Source organism: Malania oleifera, chromosome 2, assembly GCF_029873635.1.
Source record: "Malania oleifera isolate guangnan ecotype guangnan chromosome 2, ASM2987363v1, whole genome shotgun sequence".
NCBI lineage: Eukaryota > Viridiplantae > Streptophyta > Magnoliopsida > Santalales > Ximeniaceae > Malania > Malania oleifera.
In genome coordinates, this window is record NC_080418.1 from 67,316,432 (window position 1) to 67,344,326 (window position 27,895).

Here is a 27,895-nt window from a genome sequence, read left to right on the forward strand (position 1 = left end):
CGCTCCAGAAAAAACTGGCGGATTCATTTTCATAAATTTATCTAAGGTACATCCTTGAGCTGAGGATGGACCTCCCTGCTCTCTAGAGCTTTGTGCTATCTTAGCCATAACTTGCTGAGTCACACTACGTAGCACAGCATCTGAATCCCCATCCGCAGTGCCAGAAGGACCAGCACTATCATTCCCACTAGCATAAGCGCTATTGCCTCCTGGGTCCATCCTGCAAACATATAAAACACCGTTTTCAGAATCCTATTTCCCTACAGACCCAACTTATTCAATTCAAACTCCAAATTCTCTATTAACCATCTCTCCTTATCCTAATCCCAAAATCCACTCCTGCAACCCAAACACATGATTCGTCGACAGTTTACTATGGTTTTCTTGAAATCGTCACCCTAGGAAAAACACAGAAACTACCATGAAATCCTGTATCAAGATCACAGAACAAAACCTCAAATCTTTTTCCTATATTCTAGTAATTTTTTCCACTGCACTCTAGAGTCTACAGAACCTAGCAACCTAGGCTCTGATACAAAAATGTAACGACCTCAAAATTCTTACCATTTATATATATATATATATATATATATATATATATATGTATATCTACATCCATACCTAAACATCGGGAACACATATCATACAACCATTCACATATATACTATACAATACCAGAATCCAGTATATACAGACCATAGCCATACAAAAATAACCCCTCCAGCATCATCTACCCAAAAATATACACAACTAAGGTAATCAAACTACTCTTTATCCGTGAGCCTGATCTGCTCGCCTAGCTGGCTCACCTGAAAAATGTTAAAATAATGGGGTGAGTCGACGCTCAGTAAGTGGAAATATGCTATTACTAGAGTATGGCAACTAAGTTAAGAATACTTTTAAATAGAAAATGAATAGTAGTACAATAATAAATCTGTGAAACATATCTTTCCTTTCACAATTTAAAATATAACTGTATCATCTGTATTTTCTACTTTTCATACTGCTATTATCATACTATACTCATCATATACTGTAAAACTATATACATATACATAACTGTGCTTTATCCCTGGGACTCTGTATGTCATGATTTGACCCCTCATGACAGGGTTGTGCGGCCCTGTAGGTCGAATTTCATCTGGTCGGCCCTCTAGATAAGTCAATATACTCTACACTACCTCAGTCTGGCCAAACTGCATCCGCTCCTAGGCTCGGGACTGACTACTACCTCGTCAAACCGGCCCCCTCCACCCAGTGAACTGGGGAGCTACATACTCTCCGAGAACGACTGATGGTACCCATACACTATCTGAGATATGTGGTTGCACTTTATCTGTATATAGCAACGGTTCCGTGCTCTATAATCTACATCTGTACTGTATCTATCTGTAATCTTTCCACAGGGATCTGATACTATATACATATATACATATATATATATATATATATTCTTTTACTGTTTTCATCATGTTTCCAAAATTACCATAACGCTATCTTTCTGTACTGTAAATACTGTAATCTCTGTATACTGTATCTGTAGCATCTTGACGCTACCTCTGTATATTTGTCTGTTTATTCTGTCTATATACTCTGTCTGTATACTTTGTATGTTATGGTAATAGGAAACATGGCATGCTATAACTTTGTATATATTGTTCTATATAAAGTTGTAATATATATATATACTGATCTGAATAAAACTGTATACATGTATATGTATATACATATCTGCTTCATGAAACTATTCGTATAAAAGTTGTATATACATGTAAATTTCTCTGTATAATCTCTGTGAATATATAGCTATATCTGTATACTCTATATAACTCCATATACTGGAAAAACTATATAAATTGTATATACTACTATATATGTGCATTCAGTATAGTATAATACATTATAAAAGCTGTATAAATTTCTTCATCACATGAAAATCTACTCAGGTCACACAAGCATTTAAACTCATATTCTGTAAATACTGTATAATAAACTGGTATAAATATGTGTCTATGAAATCTCTAATAGCATTATGAAAACTCCTAGCATAGCATATTTCCCTTACCTTAACTTTGGAAAGCCCCTATAAAATTCTGGTTCTATACCCACAGGATTCCTAGCTCAACATCCTGAAAACAAAATCCCCCAGAACAAAATATCAGTATTTCCTTACCTATAACATTTCTCATAACTGAGGGAAAGGCAAATACTGAATAAAATGTCTTACCCTGAGATTGGGACGAAATCCAAACCAACTTTTCCAACGATCAGCTCTAGCAAACTTGCAAAGAACTTCGCCAGGAGCGTTGTGGTAGCCTCAGATCTTCGATCCGATGAGAAACAGGCTCGGAAACGAAGAGAGAAGTGAGAGAGGGACGTAGAGAGAGAAAGGAGAGAGAGAAGGGCGCTAGAAAGGGATAAAAATCCAAGTTTTAGCTATTTATAGGACTGGATTCGTCAATGAGACACGTCACCTCGTTGACGAGTCCTTCAATAATTTCATCGACGAACTTCCTCCCTCGTCAATGAATTTCAGGTTGACCCAAAAACCCCTATCGATATTTTCTCGTCGACGAAATTCGTCTTCGTCGACAAAGTCCCTTATGCATTCATCGACAAATCCCTTGTATTCGTCGACGAACTTTGTGCAAAAAAAATTTGTGCTGTTACATACACCACACACAATTATTTATAAGAGAAAGTTCCCAAGGATAGGGGAGATTACACGCTCATACATGTAACTCCCCTCTGCTCTAATACGTTATGCAACCTGGTATGGCGACAACTGATACCTATCAGGGTACTCACCTTTCTCAGCAAGCCCTCAGGCGGAAAGTTTACTTCGCCATAAACATTCATGCATTTTAATTCATATACGAGTAATCACACCTTTACAGTTGAAAATTATGCATCTACTTCCTCAGTATAAACCAGTTCAATAAATAATAACACCATTTACATAAATTAGCATATATGCATACAAGACACTCCTTGGGACTAACGACATGCTTAAACCCTATGATGGGTTGTGCGGCCCGAAGGCTGGACTAAGCCCTGGGGGATCAACCCAGACAAAGTCAAAGTAACCATCTTCTAAATACGTCTGCAGGCATCCACAACCCAGTTGCATGTCCGATTGCCTTACCACTTCCTGATCCAGACCTCAATGAAGGTACAACCTCTACGTAGGCCAATCGGCTAAAACCACCTTATACCTCTCAGTACAGTGTGGGCGCACATGGCCAAATAGTAATTCCCTACCAATGGTACCGTGCTCACAATACAACTGCCTCAGGGTTTTTAAACCATATCATGCAATTTAAGTAATAAATACTGTAGTATTAACTCATTTCGTATAAAACCTGTCATTTAATAAAACCTGACTCCCGACCATCAAATAAAACTTGGCTCTCGGTCGTCAAATAAAAACCCGGCCCTCAACCGTCAAATCAAATCTCAGTATTTTGCAAAGGCAGTTCCAATATGTTTCACAAACAATTCAGTATTTTCACAACCATACCCAAATTCTATTACACAATAACCATACCGATTATTTACCTACTTCACGATTTTCAGTATTTTGAACATAGTCATTTAAACAACCAAGAAAACATAGTATATGAAGTTTGTACGATAAAACTAAACTTTCCACTGTTCATTTTATTCAAAATATCATATCATATATCCTATGTTTGTAAAGTTCATTTTTAACGGTTGGTTTTCAAAATAACCTTTGAAATCATAATTATACATATATATATATATATATATATATATATATATATATATATAAAGCAGTTTAATCAGTTCAAATTTAATCCTCTTACCTGTTCCTAAAAAAGAAACTGATTCCGTTTGAAAAACGGAAAACCCTAGCTTTTGGATCCTGTCGTCGAAAGCAAACCGACAAGCCGAGAGAGAAAGGAATGATGATCAAAGACTGAGCATGAGCTTTAGGTGAGCCTACAGGAGAGAGAGAGAGAGAGAGAGAGAGAGAGAGAGAGAGAGAGAGAGAGAGAGATGTTTGTTATGTTTTAAAAATACCTTGCTTACTACTTAAGTAAGCTTACTCGCAGGAAAACCGTCGATGGTTTTCCCTACCCTCACAAAACCGTCGACAGTTTGCCAGTTAACCCTCCCCTGTTGACTAAAATCGATGACAGTTTTTCCCAATCTCTATAAACCGTCAACGGTTTGGATCCTGTCAAACCAATTTCCTTCTTTTTCCTTTCTTTTCCTTTTTTTCTCTCTTCCTTATTTATTTTTTTTTTTTTCCGAGTTCGAATTTCTACAAGAGATGCAAACTTACATGAATATATAGAAGCAGATAAGATAACAATCAAGTATAGGAAAATATGAAATATATGGCTTGATTCTTAAAGTCCCCAATGAAGTCGCCAAGTTGTCACTACGTGTGCGATGCCCAACGACATTACATTGAAAAAATGAAAAAAAAAAAAAAAATATGAGTTGTCACCCTACTTTATTAAAGGAAAAATAAAGAAAAAATATTTTTTTCTAAAAATAAATTAGTTTTGAACCAAAAAAATACGTTTGAGAGTCATTTGTGTGCAAGGAAGGTAATTAATAATCAGCACCCTTGTCACCACTTGTTCAAAAGAACAATTACCACTAAATCATATTCACTTAAAATATTCTGAAATGAATGTCTGGTTGCTAACTTGAAAATTTTTTTTAAAAAAATAGAAAAAACATTTCACAAACATGTCCCTTTAGATCCAGACAATAACAATTAATAGAAATGAACTATCACATAAACAGTTAATTAGGAACACATAATAATTTCATTAAAAAAACTTGAAATATTATTACTACTTTATTTTATTTTATTTTTGTAGAGAAGAGAGAAAGAATAATAACAATAAAGGAGGACAATAACAATAAATGATTGAATGAATGATTAAATCTCAATGATGCTAACAACAATAATAATAAACATATAACAATGCATGAGAATAATAACCATAAATAAATATTTTAAATAAAATATTAAATCTCAATGATAATATAAAGAGAATAATAATGATAGTACATTTTAAGGATAAATTTCATTTACCGCATAACCTAGATGAGTTTTTTCTCAATATATCTTTTTGTAAAATATATATATATATTAAATAATACCTTTTTTGGGAAAATAATTCTCAGAATAATTCTCATGTAACTGTTCATAAATAAGGCAATTTTGGACAAGTGGCAAATCTTGCTGGTTCATCCAGCGAGATTTGCTTTGAAATGTGAAGGTTATATATATATATATATATATATTACTCTTTTGAGATATTAAAAAAAATGATAAATCAAAAAATAAATTCTTCTGTGTAATAAATTCTTCTGCGTAATAAATCGGGAAATCAATTTTTTTAATATATATATTTTTAAAATGATAAATCGGGAAATAAATTTTTCTGCGTAATAAATTGGGAAATAAATTTTTTTATGGTAGCGAGATTTGCCATGTGTCATTCCGGAAATTATTTTCTCAAAAAAATATTATTTAATATATATTTTTAAAAATAATAATAAATCAGGAAATAAATTTAATAAATATATACTATACAATATAATTTTTCTCTACAAGAATCATAGAATTAATTTTAATTAATTTTTAAAGTATTTGAAATAATAATTGCTTGTGTGGCTCGAATCAATTGAATCAGTTAGTCTAGCCAACCTAAAAATTGAGTGTTTGATTCACTTATAAATTCAATTTTCAAAATATACTGTACTTAACAGACCAATTTGTTCATCATAATATGTTAAATTAATATTATTTTCTTAGTTTATCTTATTACAATTAAATAAAAAAGATAAAATTATCATTTATCAAGGGCATTTCTTTAATTTTTTGACGTAAATTTAACTATTAACTAATTCTAATTTTGGAATAACAGAAGGGTTCTTTTTGTCCATAAAATTAAATCTCAGATGATTTTTTTAGATAATTTTCAAAAGTTTAACATATGTAGAGTCATATTTAATAAACTTAAAAGGTGCTATGAACTTTATCAAAAAATAATATTATCTACAAATGGCACATATTACCAAAGCTATTTTAATTTTATACAAATATTAATTTTTTTAAAAATATCATTCTATATTTTTTTAATTAAAATTTTAAAAATATTTATTATACTTAACTTAAATTTGTACATATTTAAATGTATAAAGTCAAACTATCAAGCTCCTAAACATGGTAAGAAACTAAGAATTCTGAAAGTTGTTCAATTAATAAATTTAGCATATATTTGAGTGTCTAATGTTTAAATTTTAGACTTTAATTTAAAAGTATATTTAGATAAATAATTTACAAAATTAGACTAAATTTTTTCAGTTGAAATAATATCTCAAAAGGGCAATATGTATATATATATATATATATATATATATATATATATATATATATATATTAATAGTTGCCAAAAAAAAAATCTTTTGATAGTAAACTCCAATTGAAAAAAAAAAATTAAATGGCATTCCTAAAATGTCCCACATGCAAACCCCTATGCATTTATTAATTCATAATCATTTTCGAAAAAGGTAATGTAAAATTATTTAATCATTTATAATCTTCATATTTCAAAGCAAATCTGGATGAACCGGGCGAGATTTACCACTGTCCAAAATTGTCATATTTATGCACAGTAAATCTTGAGGGTTATTTTGGGGATTATATTTTTTAAAAAGATATTATTTAATATTTTTTTTTTTTTTTGTAAAAAAAAGATATATAAGGAAAAAACTCTAAACCAGATGCTTTCAAAAAGTCACCCACTTTTAACACCCGCAGAAGCCCCACGGGCTTTGCATCTCTCCCTCTCTGCGCCGTCCCTGAGGGATTTGGCCCGACGGCAACATGTCGGCGAAGACCCGTGGTAGCAATTGCACGATAGTCAATCCTAGCGAGGGCAATTGCTATACGGCCAGGTTTGATTTCTGCTTCTTACCTTGGAATTTTGGTTCCTAAATCTACAGTAGAAGCAAAATATGCGAGAAGAAAAGTGAGAAAGGACAGAAGAAATTAGCTAACGCTGCTCTTCTTCTTCTTGTCTATATTTTGTTTTGGTATGTTGCACTTTTGTTTTGCTGGCAGTGGGCGGCGTGGATTACTTACTGTTACCGGAACCTGAATCGCTGGTGAGGACGCGCTCATTCACTCCTTCGCAGATCCAAGTTAATCAACTTGCAAAGAAATTAATTCCGGCATTAATTAAGCTTTTTATTTTTGAAAAATATTTTGCGTAAAAAAAATTTAGATGGTTGAAGGTGGAATCAACCCCTACACCGTATTCCAGCTGGGTCTCGGGTTTGAGTTCGGATTTGGAATTTGGATGGGTCCAAATTTGGATTTGGGAATGGGTATGGGTTCTGCAAAATTGGGTCTTAGCTGAAAATAAAATAATAAAGAAAGAAATTAAAATGAAAAGGACTAAAATATACGGATGAAGAAAGAACAAAATTATTTTCAAAATATCTTAAATTGTCGGGACAAAATGAGGTATCAACAACATGCATGCATATTAATTAGTTTAAAAAATTGAACTGAATAAAATGTATACGCAATTAATTATGTAAGTATATAAATATTTGAACTATGAATAAGTATGTTATCTGCAAGGAGATTTAAAGTATAAATATGAATTACTTAATCATAGTATTGTTTTAAATGTGATGTGCTAAATAGACCACTATTACAATTAGTGAGATTGAAAATTTAATTCCATTAATGGGTTAAGCGGCTACACCCATTTTATTTATTTCATTCATGACCTATGTACTTATATGTGTGTACTCTTATTTATTTATTCATTTATGGTAGGCTAATGGGTATGAGTTGTAATTGTCATCACTAAAAGTAAAGTAGGTGGCGATGAGTTTTTTCTTTTTTTAAAGAAAAAAAAAGAAACATAAAAGAGAGTAAGTGAGAGAAGAAAGTGATGATGAAAGAGTGAAAAAATGTAGCACTGCCAAAAATCAGAAAACATTTCATTTAAATTGATGGCTGTGGTTCAACTTCAAGTGTAACCATTGTCTTAAATGTTCACCAAATTATTCAAAATTTTTGCTTTTCTACATGACAATCAGTTTCCATCTTACAAACTTTTTGACAAAACTTCTGTGAATCTTCCAAATTTATCAAAATTTTTAACTAAAACTTGACAATAGATCAAAATTTCCTTGAAATTTGCATAATGGTTATTATATTCCAGTAATTGTGTTTTAGATACCACACAGCAGTCATTAGATATATTTTGTTCATAATATTTAAATTCCAAATCTTGCATTGATGCGTTTATCAAGAATTTCTGCAGTTCTACTAAAAATTCCAACAACGATGGAACTCCCCTTGTTTGAAAATGGCATCTGTTCTGATAAATTTTTAAAAAAAGAAATATCAAATAAGGAGAACAGCAAATTATTTGATTTTGTTTACTACCATCTCTTCTTTCCTCCCCTCTGTAAAAATCTTCAGAACCCTGATCTTGTGGACTTTCATCTTCAAGGGCATCAGTTTCATCAAAGCCATTGCTTTCAAAACCTCATAGCCATCCGCTGTTTAGCAGTTTTATCAACATCAAATGATAGGGAAAACATGAAATACAGACGAGAAGAGAGTGCCTTGAAGATGATACGTATTTAAGATATACAAACTGACATATACATATGGAAATGTGCATACACACTAATTTTGTGAGTTAAAGCCCCCATAGACAGGCATGAACTCACCTGTTTTTAGTTGGTTAAACCCTAGGATCCACCCCTACACTCCAGATACACTCAATGGAATTAAATAATCTTCAATATAAGAAGAAAATTGCCACATCCCAATAAACATTGAAGTTGTTCCATGGCTGCCTTTGAAATGCACATGCTGCTCCTCACCCAGGAAAGAACAAGAGGCCGCATTTCCCATGGACTGCAAATCCTAAGCCCATCATGAACTCGTCAATGTCTCCTTCAGCCGATATGCTAAAATCTGAAACAGCAAAAAATTGGTAGACATATGTAAAATTGGACCCATGATCATTGGTTGCTTGAACTACAAATGAAAATGCAATGATTTCCTTTTGTGTCTTGCAGCATTCTCAAGGCTTTTTCTTTTTACTTTTGGTGTGCACGCATGAGAAGATCATAAAATTACTACCAAGTCAGTAAGTCCTACTCTAATTTGTTCACTTGAACTTTAACTTGACATCAGCTAGGAAGTAGAGCTCATTGGGGCAGACATCAGTTTAACATGGGTCATCAGTGAGGCTGCTAATAGTACGACCCACTGAACTTCCCCAAGAAGTAAATAGTACTCCCCATCTAAGCCACTCAATGCACTTTCCAAGGGGATTGTGTCAACACCACGCATAGTGTGACGAAAAACGACTGCTAGGTCTTTTGGCAAAGCATTTACCATCTTCAAATAGGGGAATGATTCACCGCAAATCGCTGAGGGGTAAAAAGGCAGAAGGTTCTAACTTCTAAGGCCATGTTATGGTGGATGGAATAACTGAATGTCCATGCACTGTCTCAATTTCCAGCCACTTAAAAAGTCAGTCTGCATAAAGCCATTGATATGAGGGGTCACTCACCAAGTAATCCCTACTGGGAATACAACTAGCTTTAAGCCCAGCAAGAGTTTCTTGCCCATCCAAAATTCGCACCTCACTTTTGCATGGATCAACCACCTCTGGCATGGCATCCAAATAATTTAATGAGGTTGAAGGATTTGGTATTGGGCTGATGAGCTGGTTCTCGTTGATACATCCATTCACCACCAGTATCTCAACTTCTTCAGCTTGCAAAGGTGTATGAAGAGCTACATACTGTGTACACAATGAGTGTCACATCATATTAGAAGGGAATAAAAGAAAAAATAAATATTTGCAAAAACAAGGTTTCATTTGCTTTAACCAAAAAAATAAATAAATAAATAAAGGAAAAGATAAGAAATACAGGTAAATTGCATTAATGCCATCATTAGAGAAGCAGCACAAAACAAGAAAACGAAATGCAACAATACAGGCGCATAAAATGCATCTAATTCAGGTCAGATCGAAACTGGGGCGGAATTCAAATTCAACACGGCAACCCAGTTTTATTAAAAATAAATAACATTATATTCCACCAAGTAATAACACATTTAGAAATAAAACCAAAAAATATGTCATCAAATACTTCAAACTGTCACATATTCATGGCTAAGCAGGGATTCAGGCAACATGGAATAAAATGCCAAATCCGCCAAATCCATACCCGCATCGACAGAAAAGGGTGGCAAGATGAAATTCAATTTTGCCAACTCTATATTTTTCAAAATGCATGATTTAAGATATAGAAGGATTGTATAGTTTTGCCAAGAAAAAACATTTTAAAATAAAAGTAGGCCAGATTTCCTTTTTTAAAAAATTATTTTCTCATGGTTGATTACTTTTTTTAATAACAATTTTCTCATGGTGAGAAAAGTGTAAACCTTATCACATATTTACTTCCAAACTACAGGTTTGTTAACAGAGTCCATAGGAGAGAAATCTCACTTCACGTAAGCGTCTAACCGACAAACTTGGCCGGCAGCAAAGGTAAGGCTGCTGCAAACTGGGAGTACTTTGTTTATCCAAAGAAAGAAGCATGAGATGAACATCCAGCTGCAAACAAAGAATTACGAAACATTACAAAACAGATCTACAGAAAACATTACAAAACAAATCAGAGCACTTCAGTTTCAAGGAAATCAAAGTAGGAATTTGATAAATCACCTCTTCTTTTTTCAGTTAGAGATACATCAATCTCCCCTTGCCAAAGGTTACATATTTATAGGATGGAAATATAGTCAAAAAGCATTTTTTTTCATACCTCATCATCATTTCCATCCATGCTCCGAAGATAATCAATCAACTTGGATAATCGAGCGTTCCGGGCATTCCTATTATTGCAACCACTGCCACTGCCATGACGTGTGTGACTCCGAGTACCACCCCCACCCCAAGCAAGCATTTCTGCACTCCACACGAGCCCAGGAGAAATACCCCTGCTTTCTCTACTTACTTCCAAATCATTTTCAATGCATCCACCATCTGAACTAGCAGCTGACAAAGGAGTCTGATAATGCCGAATTCCTGCTCGTCTCCTACCCCTCCTCTGTTTTACCTCTGTATAACGGTCATCTGTAGAAGATGAATCTTTGCCTCCATCATTATCATTTTCATCATCATTGTCATCAGATCCTTGCAGTTCAGAGCTTCGGCCACTTCGCCGCCTCCTTGAACGAGCATTCCGATAATTGCGTTGTGATCTTGTTATGAATGAGTTAGTTGGATCCTTCACCATCGAACGTCTCTTAACCAGTGCTTCTTGTCTTTGAAAAACTTGGGCAATTGATGCTTGAATCTGCCCACCAAAACAACACCAGTACCGAAACCCCATGAGGAGAAAAGAAAAAATAAATTATTTTTTGCACCATTGAAGATGAAAAAATGGGGTCAATCAACTAGATGGGATCACTAAAATGTGAAAAATGCTAAATCAAGAACAATAACAAACAATAAATTATAAAATCTAAAAATTGCAGAAAAAATGGTGCAATCAACAGAATTTTTTTAAGCAAATTTGCTTCTTTGTTCCTAGAATCCTAATATGAAGTGTCAAAACTTCAAATTTCACTATAGACGCACATCTGAATTTATGATGGAGGGAAAATAGAATAGAGAGAAGGAACTGGCAGACCTTATACTGGTTTGTCCCACTTTAGTTATAACATGCCTAAAAAAAAATTGTCAAAATGCGCCTCAACACATGATAATACTGTAGCACTCCCCCTCAAGCTGGAGCACATATATTAGATGCTCCTAGCTTGATATAAATGAACATAACCCATGGAACCCCCACAAGAAATTAGCAAACAAATCAGCTCATTGATACTCAAATTTCACATGAATGACTTCGATAAATTTCTAAAAAAAAATTCCCCAATAAAATTTTACAATTATTGTGTTATTCCTCTAATGAAATTTGGGTTTGAAGCAATATGAAGAGCAGCTTGATTATCACATATCAACTCCATACACATTAAATGTTCAAATCCAAGTTCTTTCAACATATTCTTTAACCAATCAATTCATAGGTAGTACAAGCCATCACCCTATAGTCAAACTGACCTTTGGACTACAGTTTCTTTCTTACTCTTCCAAGAGACCTATCGACACAGTACAAACATAGTACCCAATCGTGAATCTTGTCAAAAAGAGAAGCATCAAGGTATCATTGAACAAGTGTGTAACCATGATCTGATATAGAAGTGATGCAATATGAACTTGAAGCCCTGCAATGCAAATTCATCACATTTGAAATTTTTAAGATTTTTGAACAACCTTGAAATTTATTATTTCAATTTTTCCTATTTCTACAGCATTATCATAGTAATGTTTACTAGTAATAAACCACTAAAATCTAAGGTTTTATTTATTAGGAAAGTATCCTAGTATTATTTAAGCTGCCTTACTTAATTTGCTCAATTCCTAAGTATATTCAGCATAGAAACATATGGCTGCGACTCGTGAGAACTTATTTGGAGTTGAATATTACAAATTATTTGGAGTATTAGGGTTTATCATTTGTGTGAGGGCGAAAGGCCCTACATCAAGACCTCTTTAAAGTGCACCTTATCTCAAAACGTAGATAACAGTACCCCAATGACTAGTTCAAGAAGAGTCCAGGAGCTGACTAACAACTCCAGTCGAAAAAGAAATATCTAGCCTGGAGGGGCAGTTCAACTTTTCATCTAATCTTTGCTATCATCTTAGTTCAGCCAAAAATTCATCCCCATCCAGAATTTATTTACAAATAGGATCATAAGCGTGTGAATAAGTTTCAATCCGAACTAACATGTCTTATCTAACAAATCAAGGACATATTTCCTCTATGAAAGAACAATCCCAAAAAAAAAAATCTAGTTACCTCAATCCCCAATAAGTACTTTAATGGTCCAAAATACTTAGTTTGGAACAACAGTACTTTAATGGTCCAAATACTTGGTTTGGAATAACAATCATTGCCTATGTTCAATTCCAAGTACTTGAATGGTCCCAAATCCTCCATTTGGAACTTTGGTCTGCAAGGATTGCTTTAGATGTTTTATGCCTTGAAAATCATCACTAGTGATTACAAATCTACACAAGCAATCAGAAAATTTTTTAAGCGTCAATATGAAGGTAGAATACAGAATGATCTATCTGACACTGTTAAAAGACCAAAATCAATCACAACTTCACTAAATCTCCTAAACCATGATCTGGGGAGCCTGCTTCAAGCCATTTAAAGACTTTTTGATACAAGACACCAACTCTAACTCTCTGTGTGCAACAAACTTTAAAAGGTTATTCCATATCAACTTCCTCCAAAACGTCACCACATAAGAAGGCACTATAACATCTAACTAGTTTAAGAGCCAACTGAAAAATAGCAGTAAGAGAGATAAACATATGCACATACGCAATTAGCCATTGGTGAGAATGTGTCAGAATAAATTGACCTTTAGACACTAATATAACCTTCAACTTGTTAACAGAACCATCCAGGTGTCACAGTATATACCCAACAAGAACCCAATAGAGTTATCATCAGGCGATGAGTTCCAAGTATCATTTGCTGGCAAAGCTGACATCGCTTCTTCATAGCAGCTCTCCACTCAAGTAAAACTTCAGATACAGAACAATAATAGAGAAGGATGATAATGAGGTAAAGAACAATAGAAGGCAGGAGAAAAACAATCGTAAGACACAAAGTTAGAGAGAGGATGCCGAGTATAAGTGCACTTATCGTGCACTTACCTTTCAAAGGTCAATAAGAAGGTCTGCATTGGGAAAGACAAGATTTGTAAACTAGGGAATTGGAGGTGAAGCACCAAATCTGGTGGATTTTACTACTTTATCTCGCTAACATGCATATTCCTACAAAATAGGATGATCCACAAGACCAAAAGGACTAAGCTGAGGCAGAGACTTGCAAGAACAAGGACCAGGTAAAGACAGCAAAACCTCAAATCAGGAAGTGGAACAGGATTAGGCAACGGAAATGAGTCATCAAGGCTGTGTGCGTTCAAAGATTTCCTAGTAGTGTGAAGTGGATTTGATGTGTTCAAAGAAGTCACAACTGCAGAGGCAAAGAAAAGATTCAAAAACAAGACAGCAACATCTACACCCTGTTCTAAGAATAAGAATATCCCAGAAAAGTACACTTGAGAGCTCAAAGAACCAACTTATCAGCACTAAGAATTAACTGATGAACAAAAGACACCCAAGAAAATATGTGAGAGTAAAGAAAATAGAAATTATGAGAAAAAATGACTCAATATGGTTTTTACCTTCAAGAACAGACGATGGAATTCTATTGATAAGATGGAAAGCTGTAAGGATAGCATCAAACCAAAACACTTTAGGCATACTCATTTGAAATAATGGGTAGGAGTGCATCCAAAATATGTTCGTCCAGCAGCTCCATATTGGTGGGAGTGGAAGCACAAGATTACTTATGGAGTATGCCTGAGTTAGCCATATAAGTAGTAAATTGGATACTAAAACAGAGGCACAAAGAGATACAACAGGAAGCAATACCTCTTAGAATATTCATATTGCAGAAATTTAGAATATCCATCCTCTTTTACAGGCAGAGTTGGTTGTTCTCCAACTGTTGAAGCAATGCAACCAGACTCAGTAGTTACAGCATTAGCCACACTGGGGGATTTACCATGCAGATCCCAACCTAATCAACAGTGTGGCCTAAACGTCCCCAATGAGTGCACTTTTGTGCTATACTTTACCACGCCCTTCTTTGCCACCACAATGTCCCTAACCAGCTTAAGAACCTCTACTATCATTGTAGACTGTATACTTGTATTGCTTTCTGTGAAAAAGGCAAATGCTCGATGCAAGGAGTGGCTAACGAAATAGTGCTAGAATAAGCCCAAAGTAGACAAAAAATAACTTCAGTAATGGAAGATGGTTCTGTACTAGCTAGAATGTGTTATCAAACTAGTTTAATTTCAGGCATCAAACTGGCCACAACTCAAAGAACTTTGCTTCTGCATCTCACAAACATCAGCATTTACAGGATCTACAACATTTAACCCGTGAATCTGCAAAATACTGAGTAACACTTGTATCTCCCCATTGCAATTGAAAATACTTAAAAATAAAGATCATACATGCAAAATTCATATTACTAGAAAACAGGGGTTTGAGATAATTCAATACCCTCCTTACAAGCATTAAGATGCATGCACATCCAAGCATTTTGAGGGTCCATGAAATTCCATAGCAATTAAACAATTAAGGCATCCTTCTGAACCCACATCTCCTTTCTCTTGTCATCACTAGGACCTAACCAAGTGAGATGTTCAAACATACCCAGGCCCATAATATGAATCTTGATCGCCTCAGACCACTGTAGACAGTTCTTACTATTCATTTTCTCAGCATTTACTTATGGTAAAGTTGAAAGAACTAAATTATTCAGATTCATGGATGGACTCCATTACGGAAAACTTAAATGTCAGAAAAATATTATAGAATTAAACTTCAACAATTAAGAACAACAACACGGCACCAACAGTCAAGAATCACCAAACAAATAAAATGAAGGCAAAAACTTATTTGTCAAAACTATACCTTTTGTTCACTGAACCCGAAGTTAAAGAAGCAAAACTTGTGAAACCTAACCCACAGACATGATGATATGAGAACTAACTTGATAACATCATGTATGGAGTGAATCAAAGTAGATTGGCAAGAAACAGGATGAAAACAGAGCTTAACAGAGCTCACATGGCAGCATATGGTATTGGCCTCACTGGTCGGTGATCAATGTGTTAGGGCGCAAGGATCAGCAGATGTTTATGAGCTTCTGGAGTCTGGATAGTTAGCAAGATCTGAGGTGGCCTACAGTGTTGATTCTTTGTAAAAGAAACTGGAGAGGTTCAAATCAGGATCACTGTGGTGTTAATGATTTTTAGGCAAGCAATGTAGCGAGGCTAGAGGCTCACTGTTGGGCATCGGGTTTGGTAATAGTGACAGGAAATCATAAGGGTGAGACCATTTAGGGTTTGGTTAGGCAGCATCTTGATGGTGACAACACTATAGGGTTTTAGGTCTCGAACCAATGTTCTGATGCCAAGTTAGAAAATAGAATAGAGCGAAGGAACTGGAGAACCTACAAATGATCAGGGCCCCACACAGAATGGAAAACAGGGTGCAGATAGAATGGAATAAAAATTGAATGAAGAGCATGCAGAAAAGTGACGAATTCGATTCCAGTCCATTCCTATGTATCAAATAAATAGTTAATTTAATGCAGGATTCAATGGGACAAGAAGTTATAATACTGGTTGCAGAAGCGTGTAGCATCTTATGGCTTCAATGAATTAATCAACACAGTCAGCATAGGTGCTACCAGGTAGAAGCCACATGACATGTCCTTAATCTTAGGCATAGTAAAGAAGCATCACAACAGTAGTGAGACATCATCACATCAGCCTGTGATTGAAGGCTTTCTGAAATTAAGCCCCACTGGCAGGCAAAATGGATGCATGCAAGCAAGAAGAGCACAAAAAAAAATGTGCACACATCCATAAACATGCAAACACAGTATCTGACCTGTTTATTGCGATTCTTCTCCTCTTCATGGAAAGCTAGTTCCTGATGCCACATTATTGAGCAAATCAGCACTTGATTTGAAAAGCACATTCATAAAAACAATTCAACCAGTCAACTTATACCTCTTCCTCGTACTTCTCAATATCTGGATACAAAGCTGCAATTAGAGCATCATAGTTTGGATCATCTCTCAAAGAACGTCGACTTGCACAGTGTGTACGGCAAGCAGGACACTCATTGTTCCTGTAATAAAGGTCCATAATCAAAGTGAGGAAATCAGAGCAGGATACAGTCTAAGAGATAACTTTAAGCCATTAAGAAGAAGATTAGCCTGAACCAGGTCAAAATGATGAAAAGAGGATGCCAGTATATTGCCAAAAATAAAAAAATAAAAAAAAAAAGAAGCTACTCAGTTCCATTACATACCCCAGCCGCATTGATTTGTCAATACATTCCCTGCAAAAGCGGTGCAGGCATTCCATCACAGTTCTTGTTTTCTTAATGATCCCTGTCATTTGAGCCATGTGTTAGCATCTTAATTTTTTTCTTTTTTTTTTTCTTTTTTTATTTTACCAAATTGATAAGAAATTATGAATGTGATGAAAAGGGAAAGAAGGCACAACTTGGAATGAAAAAGGGAACCAAGTATCACAGTTTCTATCTCAATTAAAGCCAACAAGGCCACAACCAAGTAGTCAACTGAAAAATACTATAGATTCAACACAAAATATAATAGTTGTTGTTGTCCAATTGGAGCATAATCATATATTTATGTCTTGTCGTGTTCCCCATTATATGACCGTCAAGCTGAGAAATACGACATTGATAACACTCTCACAAACCACTTATATAAGCCAAATTATGTTGAAAAGAGCCCCTGAACAAGTACAGACATTCTCTATGCCTTTGCCAGTGGAGCGACCGCAGGGAGTTGGTCCTTAAAACTTTTAAATATGAGCAAATGACATCAGCACTAACTGTTAAACATGAGCAAATGACAAAATTGGTGCTAGGCTTCCCAAAAAGGCTGTAGACTCGCAACCTTACGAGAAATTATTATTTCTATTTTTTTTTCTTTTTCTTGGTAGGGGGAGTAACCTAAAGAGCTTAGATTTAACAAGGATGAAAGCTCATAAAAAGTTGGACTGCATCAGGTTGTCACTTTGCAGCCAGCATTATAGGACATTCTGTTCCTACTGTTTAGGGGATTTTAACGAAAGAAGAAAAGGATTAACAAGGATGATCAGAATAATCCACAAAACTATAATTTTGCAATATCAGCATGCTCAGCAAGGGCAAGCTATTAAAATATCCACTCAGATTAAGATATGCTTCTAATTGAGTTTAAGATTGGTTTCTATTTCAAATGAAAGAACAACATTTGCAGCTGTTTCAAAATCAGTAAAAAGGGCATCATGCAAATGAGCCTTGTACACTTGACTTCCTTTGACTCAAGGGTTTATTTAGACACTGTTAGAATATCACTTTGCCTAAAGCTTAAGCTGTTAGGTTGTGGGCCAACAATGTATATCAAGCTTTAACACTCACCCGCACATGCAGCCTGACAGCTCATGGAGAGATAAACACATAAAAAATAACATCTATTATATGGAAAAAACAAATTTTAATACACCACACAATAATCGCAGGCAACAAGACAAGAATCCAGGACCTCCTGGTAACCAGCTCTGATACCACAGTAGATCACCACTTTTCCTAAAAGGTTAAGCTGTTAGGTTATGGGCCAACAAAGTATCACAAGCTTTAATAGCCACAAATTCTTAGAATATAAACCAGCATAGGACAACATGTCCTTTTTTTTTTTTTTTTTTTGTGGCAAAAGAAACTTCAATAATATGTAAATAATTTACAAGAAAGGAGGATGAGATATCTCCCTATAATACTCAGGGACAAACCAAACAAAATAATAATAAAGAACAACAAAAATAAAGAAACATCAAACAAGCAGGTTCCTCCAATCCCTTTGTAGATCCAGATAACGAACTCCCCTAAATATTCCAAACCACCATAAAGAAGCCATATACTGAATCTTTTCCCACACCAGTGCCCAAATTAACTTCTTCCCAGAAAATATCCATGCATAGTGCTCCATCCAAAGTCCCCATAAGACTGCAAAAATGCCACGCTTCCACAACACTGCCTATCCTTCCTTCTTTCAAAACCCACAAAGGATATAGCTAACAAATCTTCCACCGAAGAAGGACAAACCCAACTCTCTTCCAATACACCGAACAGTCTGTTTCAAAATTCTCCAAGCAAAATCATAATGTAAAAAAATATGGGATGCTGTCTCAGAATTCCTATAACAGAGCAGATAAAGTGCAGAGGCAGAGCCTTCATAGGTCTCCTGATCTGCAGCAAGTTATTGATACTAATTTTGTCAAGCACAACCAACCAGATAAAAACTTTGATTTTTGGGGAACCTTTGGCCTTCCAAATACTAGGATTGAGAGGGGAAGAAGAGTTGGACAAAGTCAAGAATTCAAAGAGTGATTGCAAGTAAACACCCCTGACTAATCCAAAGACCAACAACGAACATCCCTACCCAGAGACAGGTTGCAGTTATTCAATAAGGACAACAAGGATGACAACAACACCATCTCCCTATCGTTAAGAGGTCTCCTGATGTGAGATCCCAACAAATCAAAGAGCTACTCAAATTGTCAACAAAGAAAGAAATAGTTCTACTGGCTCAGAGCACAATCTAAAGAGACGAAGAAAAGAAATGGAAAATGAAGCATTCCCAAACCATGAGTCTTCCCAAAAGTGAATTCAGGAACTCCTCCCCACTTCAAATTTAGAGTGAAGAGTGAATAGAGAACAAATATGAGAAATAAACCTCCACGGACTCTCCAAAGAACATCTCAAACTAGCATTGGTATCCCCACTGTTCTCATCCAACCCAAACTTACTTCATATGACTCTATGCCACAAGGAAGTATCTTCTAAGGGGAAATTCCATAACCATTTAGCTAAAAGTGCAGAGTTTTTAGATACCAAATTACCAATACCCAGCACACCTGCCCCCCTCTTTTTTCAACCTACAAACCTCCACCCAGTTCACAAGGGGTGTAATTAGTTTTATTTGGTTCGGTTCTGGGCAAAAAAAAAAGATAACAAACTGATCTAATAGGTTTTAAAATTTTCAAACTGAAACCGAACTGCAAACCGATGGTTCAATTAAACCATAGACCAAAAATTTCCAGTTGGTTTTGGTTATATTCAGTTAATAAAACATAATCTTAAAAATACTTAGTCCAGCCCAAGTGATAAAGGCCAACTAAAAACTTTTAGAGCCCAACAAAAATATTAGACCAGCTTGGCCCACCATTGAGGCAAGATGTGAGAAGTGATACTTTGAATTGGAGGTGAGATGCATATTTATAGGAGGGGAAAGGGTCTTCCCTTCTTACTTTGGCCAATGTGGGACAATTTGTTCCCATTGGCAACGCCCAGAGCCCAGTGGCAACTCTTCACTCCTCTCTCAATCTCTTGTCCCACATTGAAAGGAAGGACTTGGGAGTGGCTCTGTTTCTGTATGAAAGCCCTCCCTTTCTTGTCCCTTTCCATCGAGTTTCTATATGCTCCACCAAGAAACCAAAACTAGTATAAAAATTAATTTAAAATAGTAATATAATGCACGTATATGTGTACATATATACTTTAAAAAAAATGTTTTTATATTAATTTGGTTTTTGTGGTTAGGTTCTTTTGTGAAACCCAAATCGAAACCAAAAATTGGTTTTTATAAAATTCAAAACCGAAATCAAAAATCAAACTGAAACAACAAAACAAAATGTCAAATGGTTCAGTTTTGTACACCCCTACAGTTCACTAAATGGTCCCTACGACTCCCCACACTAGACCACAAGAAATTACTTATGATTCTCTCAAGCTTACTAGCAATCCCCATTGGAATCTTAAAAACAGACAAAAGTTACAAGGGAATGCTAGAAAGGAAAGCCTGAATAAGCATTATCCTACCCCCCATGAGAGAACAAGGGTCCCTTCCAGCCATCTAATCTCTTCATCACCCTTCCACTACCAGATTCCAAAAAACCAAAGCTCTAGGATTCCCACCCAAAGGAAATCCTAAGTTAAGAACTAACCCAAGAGACCACACCCCACATCTGTCAATCAATCAATAGTTCACTCAACAGTTAAGGCAGCTAAACCACTTTTCCCAAATTAATTTTGAGCCTAGATACCCTATCAAAAACTTGAAGAGTACCCAAAATTCTAGAAAGACAAGCCTGAATAAGCATTATTCTACCCCCCAAGAGAGAACAAGGGTCCCTTCCAGCCATCTAATCTCTGTCACCCTTCCACTACTGGATTCCAAAAATCCACAGCTCTAGGATTCCCACCCAAAGAAACCCCTAAGTTAAGGGCTAACCCAAGAAACCACACCCCACATCTGTCAATCAATCACTAGTTCACCCAACAGTTAAGGTAGCTAGACCACTTTTCCCCAAATTGATTTTGAGCCAAGATACCCTATCAAAAACTTGAAGAATACCCAAAATTTTTCTATATGAAGGCCAATGATCATCGAGAAAGATAATGAAATCGTCAAATTGAAGATGAGAGACCACCACTCCCTCTCTCCATACACCTAACCCTCTCACCAGACCCCTCTCTACTGCCCTATCCATCATCCTACTCAAAACATCAGCTAGAAGGCAAACAAAAAGGGAGGTAATGGGTCAGCTGGTCTAATGCCCCTCAAAGCAGTAAACTAAGTTCTCCATTCACAATCAACAAAAACCACACATTAGACAAAACGACCCCTAATCCATCTATGCCAACACTCACCAAAGCCCTTTCTCACAAAAACATTATCTAGGAAGCTCTAACTCACTCTATCATAAGATATCTCAAAATCTAAAATGAAAATGAATCCCCTCTTTTTATTCCTACAAACATACTCCACTACCTCATTGGCCACCAAAACAGCATCCACTACTACCCTATCAAAAACTTGAAGAATACCCAAAATTCTTCTATATGAAGGCCAATGATCATCGAGAAGGAAAATGACATCGTCAAAGTGAAGATGAGAGACACCACTCCCTCTCTCCCTATACCTAAGCCTCTCACCAGACCCCTCTCTACTGCCCTATCCATCATCCTACTCAAAACATCAGCTAGAAGGCAAACAAAAAGGGAGGTAATGGATCAACTGGTCTAATGCCCCTCCAAGCAGTAAACTACGATTTGGGTTCACCATTCACAATCACCAAAAACCACACACTAGACTGAACAACCCCTAATCCACCTACACCAACACTCACCAAAGCCCTTTCTCACAAAAACCTTATCTAGGAAGCTCCAACTCACTATCATAAGATATCTCAAAATCTAAAATGAAAACGAACCCCCTCTTCTTATGCCTACGAACAAACTCCACTACCTCATGCCCACTGTAAAATTATAATTTAAATGTTTTTTCCTCACACAACTCATTTCAAATGCTTGCCACTTTACCCTGATCATTGTGTAGTCTGAAGCATATTATTTCTTCCTCAAATATGCTGTAGTTTCCCATTTACTCCTAAGTATCTCAGTTGCATTAGAGGCTTTCCAGCCATAACTTTTAGCCCGCCATACCTGATCTGTTAGAGACCAATTCAATACAACAAATGGCTTGACCATAGGCCCCACCAGTATGATATACATATATATATATATATGGGAAGCACCACATACTTTCTGAAGGGTACTTTATGCACAAATTGCTTGCCTTAGTGTTTTCCCATACAGCCCCAAGCTAAGGATATTCAAACATGTGCAAGCAGACCTAGTATAAACATTTTCACTTAAAAAAATAAATATCCACCCAAGCCAAAAAATTTAATCAATTTTATTTTTCCTCAAAAAAATAAGCCAAATAACATTTCACAAGTTGTTCAGTACATTGCAGTAGCCCTTTAGTTTATACATACACTAGCTTTCAAAATACGGAAAGCAAACTACTCTATACATATATATATTAATTACAAATTTACAAAACCTACGTATACCTTGTTGCAAAAATTCACTCAAATATTCTGACCAATAAACTTTTTTAAAAATTGTTTATTGAAGTACAACTTCTTGGTTCAAACTTATGTAATTAGTAAACAATATTGCACAAAGACCAACTTTTTTTGGCTGTGGATCACATAAGATCAATTAACAATCCTAAGCAGCAGCATAAAACTGTCATCTGATACCTTGATCTACTGCTAAACAATATGTAAAAAAATATGCAGCGCTAGGCTTTTGCTTCTTCAGTTTTTCCAAATTTCCTAAAGACAACTTCATATAAGTAATACAATTGTCTGATTTATAAACCATGTATAGTAAATGCATAAGCTTAATATGTGTTTAAAATTGTATTATCCCATCAAAAGATTCAGAGAAATGTACCTAGGCATATTGGACATTGTACATCTTTACGGATGTTTGGCAATTCCACATAAACAAATCTGCATAAGGTATCAAAATGTGTCGTGTTAGTGCATTGTTGCATCATCAGTAAAAATAACTGCAGTATGAATTTCAAAACAGATTAACTAGAAAATACACAAGCTCTAGGAAAAAAAAAAAAAACTCATACCTCTTACTTATGACCAATAAATACGGAAGAAACCATCTATTTTTTGAACAATTCAACTTTCATGGTACAACTAAAGATGTAAGCATCAGGCAGGGGTTGTGAGCACATTTTTAAGTCTCAAAACACAAAGATTTAAAGAATGATACCCAGAGTTTGCTTAACAATGGAGTATTGGAAGCTGTCTATGCTTACCAACTCCTTATCCCTTCCTAAACAGTCATTATTTTCACCTCATTGATAATCCCACATTTTTACAGGAAGCAACGAGCTACCTTCCTTTCTTGACTATGAAATTGTGGAACTTTAATGCCTTCTCCAACATCCTTTGGTTTTACCAAGTACCATAGCATTTAATATTTCAACCTCCAATGGTGGTAAACTGAAAAAGTTTCTCCAGTCTAGAGCTTAAAGCTGTGCTCCATGCAGCCATTCCTGATCCAAGTAATGTACTTATATGGTTACATTTTGAGGAAGATTGTCAACAGTTGTGGTCTAAGAAACTAAGTAACTGTGCAAAATGAAAGACAAAGATCACCAATGACTCCATGAGATTTGTGAAATTTATTTCCAAGTTCAGTAAATTTAGGTGGAGTGGAATCGTAAACACCAGCACAAGTTTTCTAACTTCTGCTTCAAATTCATTTTTGTGCAGCACACTTGCCTTCCTCAAGACTCAGATTATTAGAAAAACGAAGTTATACAGACAGAATTACCCATAGCGCCCTTGTCTAGACCAAAGGTTTTTCTTCATGCTTGGCTACCTAGAATCCAGACCATTTCACATTTTACTTATTTAGTAACACATAGTTCTTCAAGGTTTCAGACTAAAGTGAAAAGTAAATAAATAAATGTCTACAAGAATCCATAAAAATGCAACCAGCGGCAAAGGATCTAGACAAATGGCATTATACCCCCCAATCGAGATCAATCTAAAATAATATGGAGGTCAGAACTACTGCAGACTTTTGAAGTCAGCTGACCAAGCAATTCAGCGAATTCTTTCTAATTACTTTGGCTAGTAGAATGAAAATCATAATCAAACTAATAATGAAAATGAATGAAACTGTACAATAGGGGAGAAAGCATCATTTTTTTTATATAATGTTGGTTCATGAAAGTTTAATGAACATCCCGTCATCCAACTGGCCATGAGATTCAATGCAACCATACCAGATGTTTTACCTACAAAAGATTGTAACAATGGTGTTTTGGCTTAACAAAATTTTCAGTGGATGACCCATCTAAAAAAATATATATGAATAGTCCAAGTAAATTGTTTGCTAAACAAGGAGTTGTAAATTAATAATAGAACTAGCACTACTGTAAGGCATTCTTGAATTTCTTGTGCATGACCTATCAAAGCATAAAAGGTCAGTTACATGCATGGGTAAACTATATAATCTATTTGCACCTAATCCATGGCTGATTGATCGAAGAATTGTGAATATAAAGAAAGAGTCCAATAGAATATAGGGTGAGACACTATTTTCGGAAAGAATACCCATGCTTTTAGGAAACACGAGGCTAAATTCTTTCAATACGTGAAGATGGAGAATCAGGTAACAAGCATCAGCCAGACCCAGATCACAACATGCAATGACTTGGGCATTAAAGCAAACAGAACCAAGCATGTCTAATGCCAAAATCAACATAAAAAAAATAAAATAAAAAATATAACGACGATCATGTTTATCGAATCACAGTTTTCCCTATCCAGAACAGAGCAGCCAACCCAGAAGCAAATATTGTCAGAAGTGTTCTGGCACTTCGTAAACACTTAAAATAGCAGAATTAAACAGTAGAAAGTGAAGCACGAATCCCGGAGATATTAACATTACAGGGAACATGTTAATGAATAAGCTTTAAAGAAAACGAGAGAGAGAGAGAGAGAGAGAGAGGGAGGGAGAGAGAGAGATGAAGAGAAATGCGGGAGAAGAGAGAAAGGGAGAGAGTACTCTGGCTGTTCTTCACTGCTAGACGAGGGGCTTCCATCAGAATCTGAGAAAACAACAAAAACGCCGATCCATCGTCAACGAAAACGCAAGCCAAACAACAAAAAAATCAATCGCAGAAAACCAGCTGCAAGAGAGAGAGAGAGAGAGAGAGAGAGAGAGAGAGAGAGAAAATAGAATAAAAGACGCAACCCTCTTCTTTCTGTGCATCACAATCGCCATAATCCTCACCATCATCATCCTGTTCTTCTTCTTCTGCTTCTTCTTCCTTAGCTTCAGCTTCTTCCTCTCCTTCCTCCTCTTCTTGCTCTTCTTCTTCTTCTTCTTCTCCTTCTTCTTCTTCTTCTTCTTCTTCGTCTTCTCCTTCTTCTTCTTCCTCATCGGTTAATTCTCGTTCATGGCGAGGTTGCTTGCGATGGAACTGGTGGTGGCGCGAGGGAGAATCCTCCTCGTCGTCAGCGTGGAGATTCTCCGACCAAGCACGCTTCTGCGCAGGCATTGCCCAACTGCTCTCCGCTTCCTCCTCTGCTTTCCTTCCTGCGTTCTGGGCTTCAACAATTGTCAGCTAAATCAAACACAAAAACAAGAAGAAAGAACCATTGGCTTTCTGGTGCTTCTCGCTTCTGATCGATGCGAAGCGGTAGAGAGAAAAGCACGAATAAGCAGTGACCGGAGATTTTAGCTGCCCTCTATAATTTATATATATAAGAATATATGTATAATTTACGTATTTTGTATATGTAATTATGTATGTATTGATAATGTAGAAAATATGGAAGTGTATTTACAAATGGGTATTTTTCAAAAAAAGTTGTGATTTTGATTTTCGGATTGTTGCAGGAATCGGATGTTGCGGGGAGGAGCACATGTTGGCTTGGTGGGCGGCCTTCTGTCCCTCGAGGGTGTTTTCGTCCTCTTCCCCAAATTCTAATAAACATTAATTGCTATATACTAATAGCAACTCTCTTTTAGGTTACTATTTATCTTTACAATTTAGAAAGTTGACACATGACTTACTTCATATACTCATTCAAACTTAAATTATATATTCAAATATTAACAATGATTTTTTTATGAAAAATGTTATACCGGTTACCTATTAGTCTTTTAAATTTCATTCAATTTATAAAGTATTTTTCATATACAAAACGAGTTTTTTTTTTTTTTGTTATGATGTGTTAAAACTATGTTGAAGATATAGTGTGATATTAATAAAGAAAATGAGACAAAAAAAAAACGTGATGTTTCAACACCATATGCCATAAAATGAATAAAAGCACCTAGAACATGCCTACATAATGGTGATGAGGAGCCTAAAAATATCTCTAACTCTATTTTTTCATTGACTAAAAGTGAGAAAGATTGAAAGAATATAGAGGAGTAGGGAGGATTAGGGTACTATACAGCTAAGTGTAAATTGATACGTGTAAGTCAAAATTGACTTATGTGAAACTATTACTTTCTCGTCTCCAAGTTCAAAATCTTAAATATAAATAGAACACGACTTAGGAAAAAATGATAAAGAGAACGTAAAGAAAACATGAAATTTATAATATAAAAAATAAAGTTACATAGACATCAATACATCACACTAGCATATCTCTACAATTAGAAAGGAGATTCCTCTTTCTTAGTCTAATTTTTAACTTTTCCAAATGTTGTGATATGTAGTTCATATACTTAATGAGATGCATGTACAAGGAGAAGACATAGTGAAAATCATAGTGCTGAGGAGTAGCAAGTAAACCGTCAACAGTTTAGCTAGGATCGTCGACGATTTGGAACCAGAATTCAGATAATTTACATTCTATCTAAAACTGTTGAAATCGTCAATGGTTTAGCCCAATTCGTCGACGATTTGACTCGGGAACCTAGTGCAAATTTTTGAATTTTGAACAATAAACATTAAGTTGGTTGGAGTTGGGTAGGACACCTTCTAGGAACTTTATATATACACTATGATGGGTGTATTTGTAATGTAAGAAGATCATTGTAAGTGTCTTTTGATACCAGATAGTAAATTTTTTTGTCGATTGCTCCCGTGGATGTAGGCATTATCGAACCACATAATTTCCTGTTTTGTTTCCATTGCTTTCAGATATACTATGTGGCTATGTTTTGTATGTGTTCTTTCATTGATTGCTGCATTGATATTCCGCTGTGCAAATATAATTAATACAACAAATTGGTATCAAAGCATTGTTGTAATGGCTTCGGGTACTTCATCTGCTAAATTTGACATTGTCAAGTTTGATGGAATTAGGAACTTCGGTTTATGGCAGAGAAGGGTGAAATATTTACTTGTGCAGTAAGGGATGGTGAAAGCCTTGTATGGTATTCAAACAGAAGGCATGGATGAGGCAAATTGGAAGGAATTGGAGGCAAAGACGATGGCTACTATCAGATTGTGTCTAGCGGATGATGTATCGTATCATGTCATAGAAGAGGATTCTCCTGCGGCTACATAATAAAAGCTTGAAAATCGGTACATGTCTAAGTCTCTTATGAATAAACTCTTTCTTAAGAAAAGGTTATAATGGCTTAAGATGGTTCGGATTTAAACCAACACATCAACACATTCCATCAAATCATAAGTGATTTAACGCGGGTTGATGTGAAATTCGAGAAAGATGACAGGGCGTTGATGCTACTGAATTCCCTGCCAG

At 35.5% G+C, this 27,895-nt stretch overlaps 1 protein-coding gene and 1 long non-coding RNA gene across 3 annotated transcripts; one reads left to right on the top strand and one right to left on the bottom strand.

Moving 5' to 3' along the window:
- Nucleotides 1-6,798: 6,798 nt before the first annotated feature.
- LOC131148606 (uncharacterized) lies at nucleotides 6,799-7,447 on the top strand. Its single transcript, XR_009135014.1, has 2 exons — nucleotides 6,799-6,948; nucleotides 7,115-7,447. It is a non-coding gene; the product is annotated as an uncharacterized LOC131148606 (long non-coding RNA).
- Nucleotides 7,448-8,620: 1,173 nt separating this feature from the next.
- On the bottom strand, nucleotides 8,621-25,898 carry LOC131148607 (putative E3 ubiquitin-protein ligase RING1a). Of its 2 annotated transcripts, none has more exons than XM_058098438.1 (10): nucleotides 25,461-25,898; nucleotides 25,233-25,275; nucleotides 23,088-23,146; nucleotides 17,082-17,163; nucleotides 16,778-16,898; nucleotides 16,656-16,697; nucleotides 10,864-11,397; nucleotides 10,548-10,655; nucleotides 9,603-9,836; nucleotides 8,621-8,998 (listed from the first exon to the last, which is right to left on the bottom strand). In XM_058098438.1, exons 1-10 carry the CDS (start codon nucleotides 25,726-25,728, stop codon nucleotides 8,957-8,959), a joined length of 1,533 nt encoding a protein of 510 aa, XP_057954421.1. In that variant the 5' UTR covers nucleotides 25,729-25,898; the 3' UTR covers nucleotides 8,621-8,956. The 2 variants fall into 2 exon arrangements, with proteins under 2 accessions (XP_057954421.1, XP_057954420.1); XM_058098437.1 differs by having other exon boundaries at nucleotides 25,422-25,898.
- Nucleotides 25,899-27,895: the final 1,997 nt, after the last annotated feature.

Excerpts from the sequence above, each read along its gene's own strand:
- LOC131148607 (XM_058098437.1), bottom strand. The coding sequence starts at position 25,728 with ATGCCTGCGCAGAAGCGTGCTTGGTCGGAGAATCTCCACGCTGACGAC. Across the intron at positions 11,398-16,655 it reads AGAAGAATCGCAATAAACAG|ATTCAAGCATCAATTGCCCA; the intron begins GTCAGATACTGT and ends TTTGGTGGGCAG. Across the intron at positions 10,656-10,863 it reads TGGATGGAAATGATGATGAG|CTGGATGTTCATCTCATGCT; the intron begins GTATGAAAAAAA and ends CTTTGTTTGCAG.